Below are 16,772 nucleotides of genomic sequence, written 5' to 3' on the forward strand. Positions count from 1 at the left end.
TTTAGGACCAACATGGTATCATAAGGGATCTATTGGCAAAAACTCCATGTTGATATTGCCATCCATTTGGAGAGGAGTATAGATAACAATATTTTCAAGATATGACTTTCCATTCAAGAAGAGTAGCAATAACAAGACTTTTTGGATGGCTGCTGTGTTGACCACATTAGAGAGACCAATTGGACAATATAAGAAGTCTTTTTGCATAAAATCCATGTAAATATGGTTTTTCTTCATGTAAAGTTGTGATAAGATTTTGAAGATGGCTGCTATGGTGGCCTTACTGTATTTCAGATCAGTACCACTCTTATTTCAAACCAGCTAGATATCATAAGACTTAAAGTGAAAATCCCATGATGATATGACAACCCTTTCAGAAGGAGTAGCATTAACAAGGTATTCAAGATGGCCACTTTGGTGGCCATATTGGACCATTTTATTTAGCACCAACTAGATGTCATACACAGCCTTTTAGTGAAAACCCCACATTGATATGATCATCTGTTCAGATTGTCAAGACAGCTGCCATGGTGGCCATACTGAATTTTAGATCAGCACCATTTTAATTTTGGACCAACTAGATATCTCAGGAAGTTCCATCCTGACATAACCATCCATTCAGCAGGGATAGCAACAGAAAGATTTTCAAGATGCCTTTTGTGGTGTCCCTATTGGTTGTCAGGTTTTCATTTAACCAACTACATGTAGCAAACATAAGCAGTCTTTTGGTCTTTTAGAAAAAACTTAGTTTTGATGAGGCCATCAATTTATTAGGAGTGGTGATTACAAAATGTATAAGAAGGCTGTCATGGTGACCATACTGAACATTAGACCGGCACCATTTTCATTTAACAATCACGACATCATATGAAGTCTTTTACTGAAAATTCCATGTTGATATGATGATCCAATCAGGAGCAGCCATAAGATTTTCAAGATGGCTGCCATGAGTGGCCATACTGGATGTCAGATCAACACACTTTCCATTATAGATCATCGGGGCATTCTCAGGTTTTCTAAGTAAAAATCCCATGTTACTATGACCATCCATCGATGAGTAGCGATAGAATTTTCATGAGGGCTGTGGTGTCCTTACTGGATGTGTGAGTAGCACGATTTTCATTTAGGACTAACAAGACCATGGGATGAATGTGCGTGTAAAGTTTCGATGTAATGCTCCAACTAGTTTACAAGGAGTAGCAATATCTGGCGCTAATGGAGAGGCTGAGAATAGGAATCCGAGCAGAAAGGGGAAAAATGACATAATATAAAATTAAAGTTAAAATTTAATTTATTACATCTCAAAATGTTCAGCCCTGGCATTTTACAAATACGTTATTACCTTAATAGCTCTCCAGCACTATTAAATTGTGTGTATTTATTGCTGCAGTTTGGAGATTGATTTAGCTCGGTAAATAGGGGTGAAATTTAAATATTGTAATTCAAAACTGAAAATTTTGCCATTATTTTTTTTTTCCTGACAAAATCTGTTCACTTCTTAATAGAAATGAGCTGCAAATCGCTTAATTTACACCTTTTTGTCAGTAGATCTTTGCACCCAACTGACAAACATGATATTTGAGCTCAGACTAACATGTAGGGTCCCCGTAATAAACACACTTGCCAGTCTTACCTGTTGCAAGTGGTACAGTCCTATAGCCGTTTCTAAAGACAAGCTCAACAAGATCAAGCAGAACGTTAATAGGGAATGTAATAAGCCTTCATGTATATTTGCCTCAACCCATGAACTATGTGGCATAACTTAATAGCCATCAGCATGGTTCCATTACTAACAGTATCCATATCAAGGTTACATGCAATACAAGTTTCACTTTTGTAATGGAAGCTGGTGTTAATCGACCTCAACACACTTTGGGCCATGGATATGATCTTATGTAGTGAAGATTACTTATTTCCATGCATACTGCAGGAATAATGATTTTGTATGAAACCTGATGACTTCTGATATGGGTATGGCTGTGTTTTAGATGGGAAAGCAAGGCTGCAACATGCAAAGCTTGTAAGCATGAAAAGTGGTGAGGTAACAAATTGTCAGAAATGGGAAATTTTGGGGCAAATGATATAAATAATTTGTGCACCAAGCATAACATGCAATGTTCCTACATATAAAAGGGCAGAAGCATAATGTGCAGTGTTTCGACGTATAAATGGGCACCAGTATCACATGCGGTGTTCCTATATATAAACTGGCAAAAGCACAATATATTCTCCTGTGTATAAACACACTGAACTGCACATAGAACAGATCCAGATCTGCGATCGTATACAATATTTTCAAATAATAAAAGCATAGGGCTATCCTAATGAATTAGTCAAGAAGTAGGAGGAAGACTGGCAGATCTGGATCTATGTCATTTACAGTTAGATATCTTATATATGAGCATACGATTATTAAATCTTGAAAATGAGTATTGCTAGTTCTAATGTACCAATTAATCTAATGTACCAATTAATCAATCTAATGTACCAATTAATCAATCTAATGTACAATTAATTAATTTAATGTACCAATTAATTAATCTTATGTACAAATTAATTAATCTAATGTACCAATTAATCAAAATGAGTATTGCTAGTTATAATGTACCAATTAATCAAATTGAGTATTGCTAGTTCTAATGTACCAATTAATCAAAATGAGTATTGCTAGTTCTAATGGACCAATTAATCAAAATGAGTATTGCTAGTTCTAATGTACCAATTAATCAAAATGAGTATTGCTAGTTCTAATGTACCAATTAATCAAAATGAGTATTCCTAGTTCTAATGGACCAATTAATCAAAATGAGTATTGCTAGTTCTAATGTACCAATTAATCAAAATGAGTATTGCTAGTTCTAATGTACCAATTAATCAAGATGAGTATTGCTAGTTATAATGGACCAATTAATCAAATTGAGTATTGCTAGTTCTAATGTACCAATTAATCAAAATGAGTATTCCTAGTTCTAATGGACCAATTAATCAAAATGAGTATTGCTAGTTCTAATGTACCAATTAATCAAATTGAGTATTGCTAGTTCTAATGTACCAATTAATCAAATTGAGTATTGCTAGTTCTAATGTACCAATTAATCAAATTGAGTATTGCTAGTTCTAATGGACCAATTAATCAAATTGAGTATTGCTAGTTCTAATGTACCAATTAATCAAAATGAGTATTGCTAGTTCTAATGTACCAATATAATCAATCTTGGCATATAACATTTTATCCCATAACCTAGCTAATAGGGCTATCAGCTGGTGAGAGTATTTACATACACTGTAATATTAATGTACTATAAATGATAGCTTTCTAATAATAGGACTAGAGGTCTGCACCATGGAACTAATTACAGCAGGAGTGATGTACTCTTGATTCTGTATAGCACATTTTGAACTGGCAGACAAAACTTGTAACAAGCAATGAAAGGTACATCTTGAACTGGCAGAAGAAAACAATACCAGAAATTGTAAGGTAAATTTTTGTCTCTGCAAGTATTTGGTAATAAAATTACTGCACAGAATCAAGAATAAGTAATAATGATGAAATAACTGGTTCCATGCAGCAAGTGGTGCAGACGAAACACTTCTCAAGCATCTGTAATGTTTCTTACACTTTTCACATTCATTTTCTGGCAACACATGCATACTGTGTCATTCCAATGCTTGGTAAATGAGAGTTTATTAGGTTATTATTGTTAGATATGGTAGTTTGTTGTAACTATACACTTTAGTGTTGAATCAATCATTCCATTACATCATGTCATCCGTCATTTACATGCTGATTATGAGTAACGGTTACATATATTTTAATAGATGTGTAATTGGCCGTATTATTAGTGCATTTCAGATGTCATATGCTATCCATTATTTACATCAATTCTTTCAGTGCCAAGAACAAGTTCTTTATCAGTGCATTTTACAGTTACTGTCAAACCACACACCAGTCAAATTTCCCCTTGCATTTCCCACCCCATTTTAGCTATTCAGACATTTATGTTAATAAAGGTGGGTAGTCAGAGTGCATTGTCTAAGGAAGAATAAAATTTGATGAAACCATTCACTTTAAACATGGGCTTGCAAAAAGAAACACTATATCAAACCCTAGCCTCCTGAAACCATTAATTAGAATTTTCAGATATATTACCAAATTACCTGTCATTAACACTAAATGCCAAAATATGAGCTGATTATCCAGTATTTATGAACAGGCTGCTCCCATGCAGCATTACTTTGTCACGTGACTGCCAATTCTCATGGCATCAAAATTTGATCATACTCTGCTTTTATCCTACAAAGATTGTTTGTACCAAATGATCCTTTGACCTCTGATGTCAAAGAAAATTTAGAATCTGAGATACTGCAAAGTATGGTGTCCAGTTTCTAAATACTGTCAATTTTATTCATGAGTCAGCTTATTAAAAAAAAATGAATAAAGTTATAATTGTTTTGAAAGTGTGGATACATATTCTATTTATCTACATTTGAAACAATGACGCTTAATTGTAAAGCAACTACCCTATGACAATATCATATAGTCACAGGGGATTCCATTTTTCTATAGAAAATGTACTCTGAACCTCCATTATAAAACAACTGACCAAAAATACAGAATGGAAAGGAAAAGATAGGAGGAAACCCTAACTGGTTTACTTTTCAAACCATTACATAAATTTAATCTAATTTTAATTAAAAAATGTCATCTGTAAACATGGTAATTACAACTTTTATTGGGTACAGTGCTTCACCAAGTACAATGAAAACTATGTCCTCATCAGAGAGTAGCCCTCTTTTGATGTGTAATAATGGAACATTCTACCATATACACTTGCTTATCAGGAGTCCAACTGCAAGAAACATTGACCATGGTCTGCCGATGTGTAATGCACTGGCAGATCAGGGTCTATATTGGTGTTCCACTGGGATAATAAATGTGTTCTTGGCACTCAAAGAGTTAAGCTATATCATGCTTTATATTTCCTAAAGATATCCTAGTAAGTATACTCACCAAAGTCATCATGTTCAACATCATAAACTGTTTAAATGTTTAAGAATGATTTTACAATTTACAACATGAACACATTTCTTAGTCCAAAAATATTCTGTAGTACTCAGTATTATCTTTTAAAGTGTTGGTTCCTTAACATGTTAAGTAATTACATTGTCAATGTTTCAATAAAGCTGAAGAAAATTCGATTCACTTCATGTTTGGGAATGGCCATTTTAACTTTTCATGCAAGACACAAGCAATATATTTGGTGGCTCACACACGTAAACACACACACACGTAAAAAAGACAAGAATACTATAACGCTGATGTATGATGTCTGATCAAAATATAGCTGTAAGTGATGAACGATGAAATTTAGTATGAGAGACTAAATATGCTGCTTAAATTGCTCAAGGTTATTAATAAAACCACATCCATGTTCTGAACTATATAAGTTTCAATTAGAATATCCCATTTCACTGTATATTGAAAGTTAAATGCATTTAATGCAAATATTAGTTCCCAGAAGTTTAAAATCATATTTATTAGGTTAGTATTGTAAATAATGTATATACATTCAATTGGCATGTTGTTAACAAAACATATTTCATTTGTTATACATGCCATATCAGGAGTATTTAGCATAAACAATGATATAATTTAATACCAATTCAGTGTACTACTATCCAAACATTACTAGTAATAGGCATTTTGATTTCAATATCAATACCATTGGCGTCTGAATATTATAATCACAAATGATTATGGTTAGTGAAAACTCCAACCAAAGCAGGTGAAGATTAGTGCCCTGAACCAGTGTGCTACAAATACCTGTGATGGTTACTACATTAGCAGAGTCTCTATATATGCAATTAGAGCAACAAATTTGCAGCACAAAACTGAGTAAATACCTCCATTGGATTTGATTGGTGGAGGGCTTTTTACTCCTAGTTGCTCTGCAGCAGACAGTCTACTACGTGGCCGAAGATATTTCGGAGAGGGTAAAGCAGGCACCTTAGGAAGGTCTCGAGGTTGGGGACTATGAATTGGGATTGGTCCATTTCTATATTCAGGCTGGGAGTTCTGAACATTTGTCTCAAACTTACTGACTGGCTGTTCATTGAACTTATTAAATCTTGTATCAGCTGTTTGGATTGGTTGGTGATTTATCTCAAACATTTTGATTGGTTGATAGGGTGATGTGGTTTGGGGTGATGGTGATGCCTGCTCGTCTTGTTTTTCTACAACATGCAAAGGGAGACAAAAACAACAATAAATAAAACTGAATACAAGAAAACCTGACATGCAGAAAAGAAACACTGCAAATATAATAACATATAGCTGTATACAGTAAAAAAATCTAGAATTTAACATAAATTTTGTGTAGCCAGAAGGACTGGTAGACAGAAATGAACAGCTGCTGAATCTTCACTTGTCTTTCCCACAAATGCAGACTGCACCCACTGAAACTTTAATAGCCCTCGGGCTACGAAAATTGTGAAAACTGCTAATCCAATAGGAAATTTACTAGCCTTTCCACCCTGAAATTCACAATCATTATTTGTATCAAGACAAAATGTCAAATTAACTTTACTGAAATCAAGTCCAAGAATTTTAAAAATTAAAACCATTCTCCATGCCATTCTGTTTCTGTACTCAACAAATGCCTTCATTTCAAGATTAAAGCTTGAACCATACAGCAAGCAGTATACAGTCATATTAGACTGATGTTGGGCTTGCATTAATGTTAATCAAACGTTACCAGGAGTCTAAATTTACTAATAAAATATCTAAATAAAAAGACAGTTAAATGATTTTATCGTTCTCAAGTCAAAATTTCATTTACTACTGGCAACCTACTTGTTCTTATCAGCAACCAGTTTCTAAATATAGTCTTAAAAAAGCACAGATTCTGAAATTTGATGTGTTCTATTTGGCTTAAGTCGCTTTCATAGTAAGTCTGAAGAGAAACAATCAACATCAACTTGTAAACACATTTATTACCAACCCCACCCCCCGAAATATGTGTTTCTGGTCAGCTGACTGCCCCTGTTATTCACTGCCATCCTAGCACTCCTCCTTCCACCCACCCCTGCAATTTTTTAAAATAAAAATGCCTGAAATTGATTTGTGTGCCTAATTCAGCCCAGTACTTCATATTTAAATTAATTATGCAGAACAACATCTACTGATGTATTATGTAAAAACAGGACTCATAGTCTACAAACTTTTCTTGACAGAAACCCATGCTTCACATCTGAAATCTTAAACATTCTGTAACTTTAACAAGAATGAAGATAGATTCATAGAACTTTCAGGAAATTCTCAACTTAATTTCTAACTGTATTTATTTACTTGTTGTACCTCATTTTGGGCTTTTCAGCAGGAGTTTTTTGCTCAGAGTTTCAAGAATATGGGATCAGATCTGGGTCTGTCTGAAGTTGGAGGCATGTGATATATAAAAAGGTAATGTCATGAAGAATTGGCTCTTTTCATACCCTATATACTCAATTTTAAGTCAAAAGCTGCAAACAACAAAGATCCTGATTTGCCACAGCATAATGCACATGCAGATCAGGGTCAATGCTGTCTGTTCTGCTGATTACTCCTAACAAACTGCGCAGACCCAAATGTGCATGGTGCATTATGCGATGACAGATCTTGATATGTGCAGTTTGCATTTAAACTCATAAGTGAGTACATACAGATTATATGTCTTACATTAACGCTGGTTTAAACAAAACATGTCCATGCTTTATAACAGTTACACAAAATAAATGGTAAAGCAGACAGACAGACACACAAGCATGGAAATAAAGATTTCATTCACAAGGTATAATCCGACTGGGTAACATGATCAACCACATATGCTCACGTACAAGCCCAACTGCAAACAACACAGATCATGATCTGCCATCACATAATGAGCCAGCAGATCTGGATCAATACAGTTTGCAATTGGATCTGATTTAAGTGTGAGTAAACTTGGAGACACATTTTCAAGGTCAAATTTAATACCAGATGATAAATTTGAAGGACTAATTTAGGCCATGGTAATGTGAAGGATCTGTATTGTTATGAACCCGACATATAAAAATTATTTTCTGAAGTAGTTACGTTGACTATGCAAGACACTCAAGTGACCACAAAATTGTGTACCCTGATTAACAGGTGTCTTTAACACAGGGTTTAAACATAAACTGGAAAATAAAGAAAGGGGTTCTCAAATGTTGTCATCTTCTCAAGAAATGGTTGCAGTAAATGTTTATGAATGTAAGTCTTTATCCGTCATGAAAACCCTTTCTTCAATTTTTTTCACACTGGTTTTATTCAATTCACATAATTGCTTTCACTTGATCACAAGATTTGGTAGTTCACAATGTTTGACTTTCTTGTCATAAGATCTGAAACACATTTAATTACTGAACAAATTAATTAATTTACAAGTAATTACTGCTATACTTTCTTGTATAACAGTGAGACCTTTATTTGCAAATACATGTTATTATACATGTTATTATATAAAGGAAAATGTTTCAGTTGAAAGAAGTGAGCATGTTTATGCAGACATTGCAATTCTCCACCAGAAATTAGGGTCAATGGTGTTTCTTTGCAGATTTATTTTAGTAGCATGTGCAAGTAGTGTAGAGATACATATTCAAAGGTCCCTCACTGTAAAGTCCTTGAATATACCGCTATACATCATTTAATGCATGTATCGTTATAGATTGCATTATATCGTTGCAGTTTTCCTGTTACTTATGCATTTTATTTAGTTTTATGAGCCACAGTGTCTCATTGGTTAAAGTCACAATGCTGCTGTTTATCATAAATCTCACCATTCTTCCTATCTAACTAAAGTTTTGAAGAAAATAAATGATTTGTTAAAAATGCTATAGGACATGAACCGTTCTTTGAAATAATCAAGATGTTATGTTTGAATGACTTTCAAATATTCATTTTAGAATCAAAAGGTACCACCCCTTAATTTAGAAAATGAAGCTGCTCATAATTACCATTTTTTCCAGAGTGCTTAAAAATTAGTGATGTGATACATTTGACAAATTCTGTAAAAACTAACCTAAATAACATCTGCACGTGGCACACATTCAATTTACAGTAAATAAAGAAAGGCATGTCTGCCTTTTTGTGTGGATCTAAGAAGAAAAAGTGTGCATTAGATAAAAATAACACTTGGGTCAATATTGGTGATAAGCCGGGGCGCTGGAATATACACTAAAGGGCTAACATGGGCTGAAGACAATTCGATATAGTGTGGTGTTATCTTTTTGTGTTACAATGGTGACATCACCACATCTTGTGTTGCAGCTTTGGACTAAAATCAATTCACCTATCAACACTGGATTACTTCAAACACGTGAAAAATGGCTGCGTTTCTGTTCGAGAGAGAAATTACATGGCTCATAATGTGGAGAAATGTTGATATCATCTATTTTTAATGGAACCAAGCAATGTTAATGGCCAATATCTTTCAAGGTTCATTATTATTTAGATGATTTGGCATATACAACAGTCTTCAGTATGGAAAGTGTGTTCACTTGACAATGATAATAAGACAGTTTTCAGTACTGGAAACAATGAAAATAAGACTGTCTTCAGTATGGAAAGTGATGATAATGAGAGTTTTCGGTACAGGAAACGATGATGAAACCATTTTCACAAAAGGAACAATGAAAATGAGACAGTTTTCAGTACAGAAAGTGATGACAATAAAATACATTTCAGTACAGAAAGTGATGACAATAAAATACATTTCAGTACAGAAAGTGATGACAATAAACTACATTTCAGTACAGAAAGTGATGACAATGAAATACATTCAGTACAGAAAGTGATGATAGTATGTTTTCAAACCTGAGTATTCCAAATAGGATGTTTTTATTGGAAATTTATTTTTGAGTTTTTTTCTTTCTTATTTCTATGATGGTTGGGAAGAGAAACCTTGGCCAATCATTTCAGGGAACAAAATTAGAAACAATGAGAGGAAAACTTTCATGGGTTAAAACAGGGAAATCAGAATGACTTCTTTATTTTTTGTTGTTATACAGGTCTCCCTTAGAGCCCCTAAGAAGGGGCCACTAGGACATACTGCAAACAATAACGATCTGTTTGCTTCATTTATGGACTTTTGTGTATACTAAGTTGAAGATGTAATGAGGCCTATCAAAGATTTCTTGAGTTAAAATGTTTCAGCTATATTTTTTCATTCTTAATTTAACTGTATCAGTACTAATTCAATTAAATATCTGGTGTAAGAAATTTGTTGTGAAGAGATAGTTGGCTCGAACTGCAGCGGTTTTCCACTTTCTCTACCACTTTTTGTCAGGCATGTGCATCAACAAATTTGAAATATTCTTTACCAAACTGCTTCTCTGGTGGTGCTCTGGCTTCTCTCAAACTGCCACTGCCACCAAAAATTTACATTAGCCATTTTCTTGTGGAAACAACTGCTCATTCATTTTTCAAGGGATTTGCAAAATGTGCAAGGAAGTGGAGAACTTTTAGGCCTTTGACCAGCATCTCCAGTACTGTTATTCACTTTTAAACTTCTTTTCACTAAAAGTCAACATAATAATAACTGAAATGACAACTCAAAACAAGGACGACCCCATGGTCTAATAGCCTGTACTGGTAGTGGCATTGTTTACCTATGTCACTGGAGAGCAGTTTGTTCTTAACTTTAAATCTTTTAAACAATAGTACTCTGAATGGCAAAAAACATGCTTGTACCAATTTGCTTGGCCTATTTTAAATAGTCCTCAATGCTGGCATCTTAAAGTTTTGTCCAGAAATCACTCTTCTTTCAGTGACCTTGACTTCTGACCCGAAAATAAAAAGGTGTATTTCCTTATCCCAAAGTGTAAGCCATCCACAAAGTTTGAACTAGGTCTATGACAAAGAACAAATTTATATTTTTACAATAAGTGTACGCAATCTACAAAGTTTGATCTAGGTCTATGATAAAGAACAAATGATATCCTTACAATAAGTGTACGCAATCTACAAAGTTTGGTCCAGGTCTGTGACACAACTAATGTTTTTGTGTAAAAACCATTTTTCTTCTTTAGGTCACAGTGACCTTGACTCTTGAAACCAAAATTAACAGGGTTCTTCCTTAAACTTTTGCAAGTCATTCTCAAAGTTTTTCAACTCTACATTGTGAACTACTAGAATCATTGTGCAGAAACAATTTTCATTCTCTCAATGACTTTGAACACTGACCTTTAGAACCCCAAATTGATAGGGTTCTTCCATACCCAAAGCAAACCATCCAAAATTATGTTAATTGTAGATAATGGACAACTAGATTTACTCTGCAAAAAACAAAATTATTGACAGATGGATGACCAGCTGGACAACATGAAAACATAATATGATCTACCTGGCAATCATATAAAAAGTGTATTTTCGGTCATTTGTGTTTTTCCATGCACAAAAATAAATTTAAAAATAATCTGGGGTACACGAGTGTCTGTTTGGTATTCCCTAGGTGGTGGATTGAATTTATCTGGATCACTATTATACAATGTAATATTTGTAATTGTCACACATTTTTTAAATATTGACAAGTGAATTGTAATTTTCAACCATGTACAAAGCATAAAAATCTAAACATTCTGATATTTTATACTGTGCACATGAAGATTTCAGAAGAGATAACTTTAGTACAAGAAATAATGATTTTCATGGATCAATGGTATAAAATGGGTATGAAAAATTATGGTCAATTGGCAAACTAGTGCATATTCGACTGAATCAAATATAACAAAGCGGTCATATTTTGCTATAACCCAATATACCTGAATGAATGCCCCCCTGATATCTGCGTGTTGTACGTGGTGATTTTGGGGGTCGCTGATCAGAAATTTTTGCAGCACTAGTTCGGGACTCTCCCTTTGTGCTTGAAGGCTTCCTGATGATATGTTTTCTTTTGGCCCAAGGCAGCGTCAAGTACTTTTTGAAATAAGAGTTCTCAGGGTACGGTGGTACATCTGGGGGTATGTGGTTCTCTGTTTGGTACTCTCTAGGTGGTGGAATAATCGTTTCACGTGAATCACTATCTTTCCTGTATCTAAACTTTTCATCATTCCTTTGCATGGAATGTGGAATGACTGAATCACTTATCCCATCTTCTGATTTATCCTGTTCACTTCCAACACCACGCATATATTCCAATGACATTTTACCAACAATGGATGAGGATTTTTCCTTCAAACTGGGAATTTCATGTCTATAGGTATCACCAGAACAAGTTCCATCCTTAAAGATATGCTTTTGAGGAATGTAAGCATCAGAACTGTCTGAATCTCCTTCTTTATATTTATAGTACACAGCATCACTCTCCTCCGACACTTCTATTCCAGACCTGTCATCCTCATCATTGTACTCCTCTTTGATGTGTGTTTCATGATCAAGAATTCTCTGACTAAACTGTCTTTCTTCTCCATATTGTCTAAAAATATCATTCAAACTTCCAGAAACAGTTCTGGGAATGGAATGACTTTGAACTTGAAGATCTGGTGATGCTCCAAGTAGATTCATGTGCGACTTGGCAGACCTGGGGCGACTTGGTTCAGAAATGTCTTCTACTAAGTCTGGTGCAGATCTTGATTTCTCAAAGGAGTTGTGGCTTCCTGTCCAATACTTTGGTCTGGATTTCCATCGTCCAGGTGACCCGGGGAAGCTATCCTCATCACTACTTTTTACTATGAAAGTTTCAGTACTGCTGTTACTACTTCTCACTGACACTGAGTCTGAGGGGTTAACATCATCCCTTTTCCACTCTTGCTGAGATCCCTTGGGGCTTGTGGTAACTTCACTATCCTCAGAATCATCAGCCCATGTATCCTTTCTTATTTCTAGTGAAGGTGATGAGAATGACCTCTTTGGAAATAACCAGGGGTCATATACATAGTTTGTCGTTTGCTCCTTCACATCTATAGTATCCTGAACTATTGGCTCTAACTTTCTCCACTGAGTCTTTTGTGCATCATCTACGCTGGTATAAAACCTCCCCTGACTAAATTCATTTCCTTGAGCTAACTCTCTAAGATTTCGAATTTTAAATTTGGGAATCTTTTCATTCTGACAAACAGAACTGTTTTTGGAACTGGTTTTGGCAGCTGACTGCGTCGTGATTACACTATACTGTAATCTGAGTGACTCATCCTTTACTGTTTGTGGTGCACTTGGATTAGTTTTATCACACTCTGAATCAAAAATAAATTTCTTTGAATAATTCTTCTCTCCTGATTTATCTGAGACTTTTATGTGTGATGTGGGCTCAAAATAGCTACCTGCTTCTCTGCTTTCATTCCTGCATCCAGGATGGCTGGGTAATATTTGGCTCTCATTCATAAAATGTAAGTCAGACCTGACACAGCTACTATTTTTATCATTTACATCAATGATCCCTACTGAACTTGACATTTCTGGTTTCTGTTCAACCTCCATTTGCTCAAACATTGATATTGTACTTCTAATGTCTGCTATGTTGGATTGGTCTACCCCATATCTGAACCCATGCCTAACTCTTGGTCCAGACTCATGGACATTTACAGGCCTTCCTTCAGCACTTAGAGCATCTTTACATGATTCTGGGTGCTTAACCTCATTTTCTCTCAATTCTCTATTAGCAAATGGAATGACATTAATATTACCTGACAGTACAGTGCTATCACATGAAAACCCATCATGTGGTTGATCTTCAATATTCCTTCCACTGTTGGCAGTACGAATTAGAGCATTAATGCTTGGCTTCTGAGTAGTCACAGATGAGATTGGATCAGGTGTCTGTAGAAAAATGTTGGTAGTATTTGTTAATGGTGCCATATTTGAATCATTACCATATGACTCCACTGCTGCATCTACTCTACAAGGCTGCTTTTGTTGCAATGACTTCTTCATATAAATACTGGAATGTACAGGTGGCTGCAAGGTTGCAGATGATGCAGATACATACTGTGATTTAGAATTTACTTTAGATAAAGTTGGTGTGAGGGAGGGTGAAGAGGAAACAATTGCGTCTAGGTAGCCAGGGCTTGCAAATCCCTCTGTACCTGTAAATGATTTTATGCTATTTCTAGTCTGTAGACTACTTCCTGTAACAAATCTTGCATCACTTCCTGTCTGTTGTCCAGTTCCTATGTTACAGCTGATGTCATTTTCTGACTGATAACTGGCTCTTTTACTAGTGCTCAAATCAGTTTCTGTCCCTAGTCTGGCTCCTTGGTGAGTGCTTAAGACACTTCCTGCCTGTGGACTTGTTCTTTGAATAGGACTTTCTTCAGCTACAGTGGGCTTTCCATTATCCTGTTTACATGTGGACCAATCTCTGCTAAATTTAGATCCCTTGGAAGAATCACTGCGCTTGTGATTTAAAGAAAGTGACTTCTCAAAAGGTTCCAAATATGGTGCTGATATGGATCGAATATGCAATGCTGGTTCTGAATTCTCTTTGTTCTGCTCTTCAGTTTTACTTTCCACATATATTTCATAGATATTATTTGGCTTTGGAATGTTGGTTACATAAATATCTCTCACTGGTACACTATAATCTTCGATACTATTAGCCATTCTTGGAGTTTCACTTTTGCTTCCGAATACAAGACCATCATGCAATGAAGAATGTCCAATTCCTGAATCTGCCAAATCATCCTCATCGTCTTCATGCTCATATACTTGTCTCAGATCTCCCAGTGATTTCTGTTTATACAGGAGACCGTAATCTCTCTCTGGCTTCCATTGGAAAGCAACCAACTTTTTTAAATCATACAGAAATTCGTCATTCTTTTGGGCCTCATTTAGCTCCTGATACAACCACTGAAGTTCCTCTAAATTCTGAATATCATATTTGGCAAAATATTCTTGTGCTACACCGGTATCCAATGTTGTTTTGGATATTCCAGTCTTTTTTTCGATGTCTGCTATGCGTTCCAGGACTGAAAAGTATTTTTGCAGCCTTAGAAATCTTTCCGACTTTCCACTTGAGTGTAGAATTCCTGCAGTATATGACTGGTATGTCTTTGGATCCAGACGGGACCGCTCGCTGTTTACAGAACTGAGAGATGACATTGGGTTAAGGGGTTTAAAATGGTTGGAAAGTGAATGAAAATCTTCATCAGTTCTGTTATACTTAACTCCAGGTTCACTAGCTTCTGTCTTTCCATTATACCCATCATCACTGCTTACATCGGAATCATTCTGTGGTACTGGGGATGCATTTGGCCACCCAGAATTGGAGATTACCTCCTCAGTAAGCTTGGCTTTCTCCTTAGCAGCAACTCTTTCTTTATACAGTTTCATTTTTTCTACATATGCATCTCTGCCTTGAGTATTAATGTCATTCCCCCCTGCGGACATTCCACCAAGCCATATATTCATGCTCTTTCCAACAGCCATTTCTCCCCTCTCATAAGCTATCTGTCTCTGATGATTCTCCATTTTAGAGTTATTTCCCTTTAAATGCTTCACTCTCAATTTCTCTGCACCAATATCACCATCATTTTTCCTACACCTTTTGTAATATCAACATTACCTGGAGGATTTCATTTATGCGAGAATTTCCCAAAACAAACTGTAACTCCCAAAATACTTTTGATAAAAAGAACCACAAGACTAAGTAAACTCTGCTTTAGCTTGACAAGTATACATATACAGAACACTAATCTACCTTGTACAGCAGTTCTCTACTTCCATCCTGTGACTTCTGTCTCTCATGGGACTTTGGTCAGTGTTGACTTATCCACATTGTTGAATCAATCCCAGTATGATAGATAGCACTCCAATATCTAATCCTTGATGAACTTTCTACCCCTTTTTGCCCTCATAAATCCTCATTGTTAGTATTTATGTATCTAACTCCTTGTTCAGCCTTGGCAAATGCATTACTGAGCAAGATTGCACTGACTCTTCCCAGTTAAATGAAAGCAATGCTTTTCCACTCTTATTTCTTTTTCTGCTCTTCTTTATCAAAGAGCTCCATTCATGTTCTGAATCCACAAACCAGGTCCTTTTTTGAAGATGGTAATGAAGCCTCATTAAAATAATTATCCCTGCTTACTGTCCCTTGTGTAGGTGAGATTTTTGTGGAATCTGACCCAGATTTGGCATATCAGAACTTGATTTGTCATTGTTCCATGCACCTGTAATGACTGGGAGGCTGGGTTCCCATACCACTCCCATCCTAACAAGGACCAGTTTCCCAGCTTCACTTATCAATTTGACTGGCTGTTTAATGTCAAAGGCAGCATATGGGCTACATGGTTCTCTGTTTATAGCTGTTTCAATTTTCAATTAGTGTACATCTGTGAAATATTGATTTTGGGGTATCTTAATGCAGCAGTCAATGGTAACAACTGCTATACAAGTCAGACATCAATGATGGACAGAATAATATTTATAGCTGCAAGGTAATTCAACACTGGCTGGTCAGTTTGTCCATTATTAATTATGTTATCCTTAATTTATCACCAGACAGTTGCTATTCACATGAGATGGTGTATCAGTTGATGAAGTTTAAACAACACCAAATACCTAAAAATTGTTTTTCCATATCTCAACACAATTTCCAGTTTTACATTGAATAAGCTGAATGATGTCAAAGAATTTTATAAAATATGATCTAGTCACAAGCAACAACACACCCCCTCCACACATCTCAGAATATTTTCAGAAAACTTCTCCACATGTCTCCAGCTGTTTGCAACTGTCTCAAATTTTTTAAAATTACTGTTTTCACACTGAAAAACTAATCCTT

At 35.4% G+C, this 16,772-nt stretch overlaps 1 protein-coding gene across 18 annotated transcripts in view; it reads right to left on the bottom strand.

The window, feature by feature from the left end:
- LOC149802934 (uncharacterized) overlaps positions 1 to 16,772 on the bottom strand; it is a 389,228-nt gene that overhangs the window by 42,806 nt on the left and 329,650 nt on the right. For 14 of the 18 annotated variants that reach the window (XM_089952442.1, XM_089952437.1, XM_089952439.1 and 11 more), the window contains 2 exons: positions 5,905 to 6,234; positions 5,012 to 5,038 (listed from right to left, as the gene is read on the bottom strand). The exons of 1 other annotated variant lie outside the window; for it this stretch is intronic. In XM_089952442.1, coding sequence (XP_089808568.1) covers positions 5,012 to 5,038; positions 5,905 to 6,234 — 357 coding nt within the window. The remainder of the gene's footprint in view (positions 1 to 5,011; positions 5,039 to 5,904; positions 6,235 to 16,772) is intronic. 3 more of the 18 variants (XM_089952446.1, XM_089952444.1, XM_089952432.1) reach the window with 3 other exon arrangements.

This window comes from Sinohyriopsis cumingii, chromosome 3 (assembly GCF_028554795.1).
Source record: "Sinohyriopsis cumingii isolate HCF-2022 chromosome 3, ASM2855479v2, whole genome shotgun sequence".
Lineage (NCBI taxonomy): Eukaryota > Metazoa > Mollusca > Bivalvia > Unionida > Unionidae > Sinohyriopsis > Sinohyriopsis cumingii.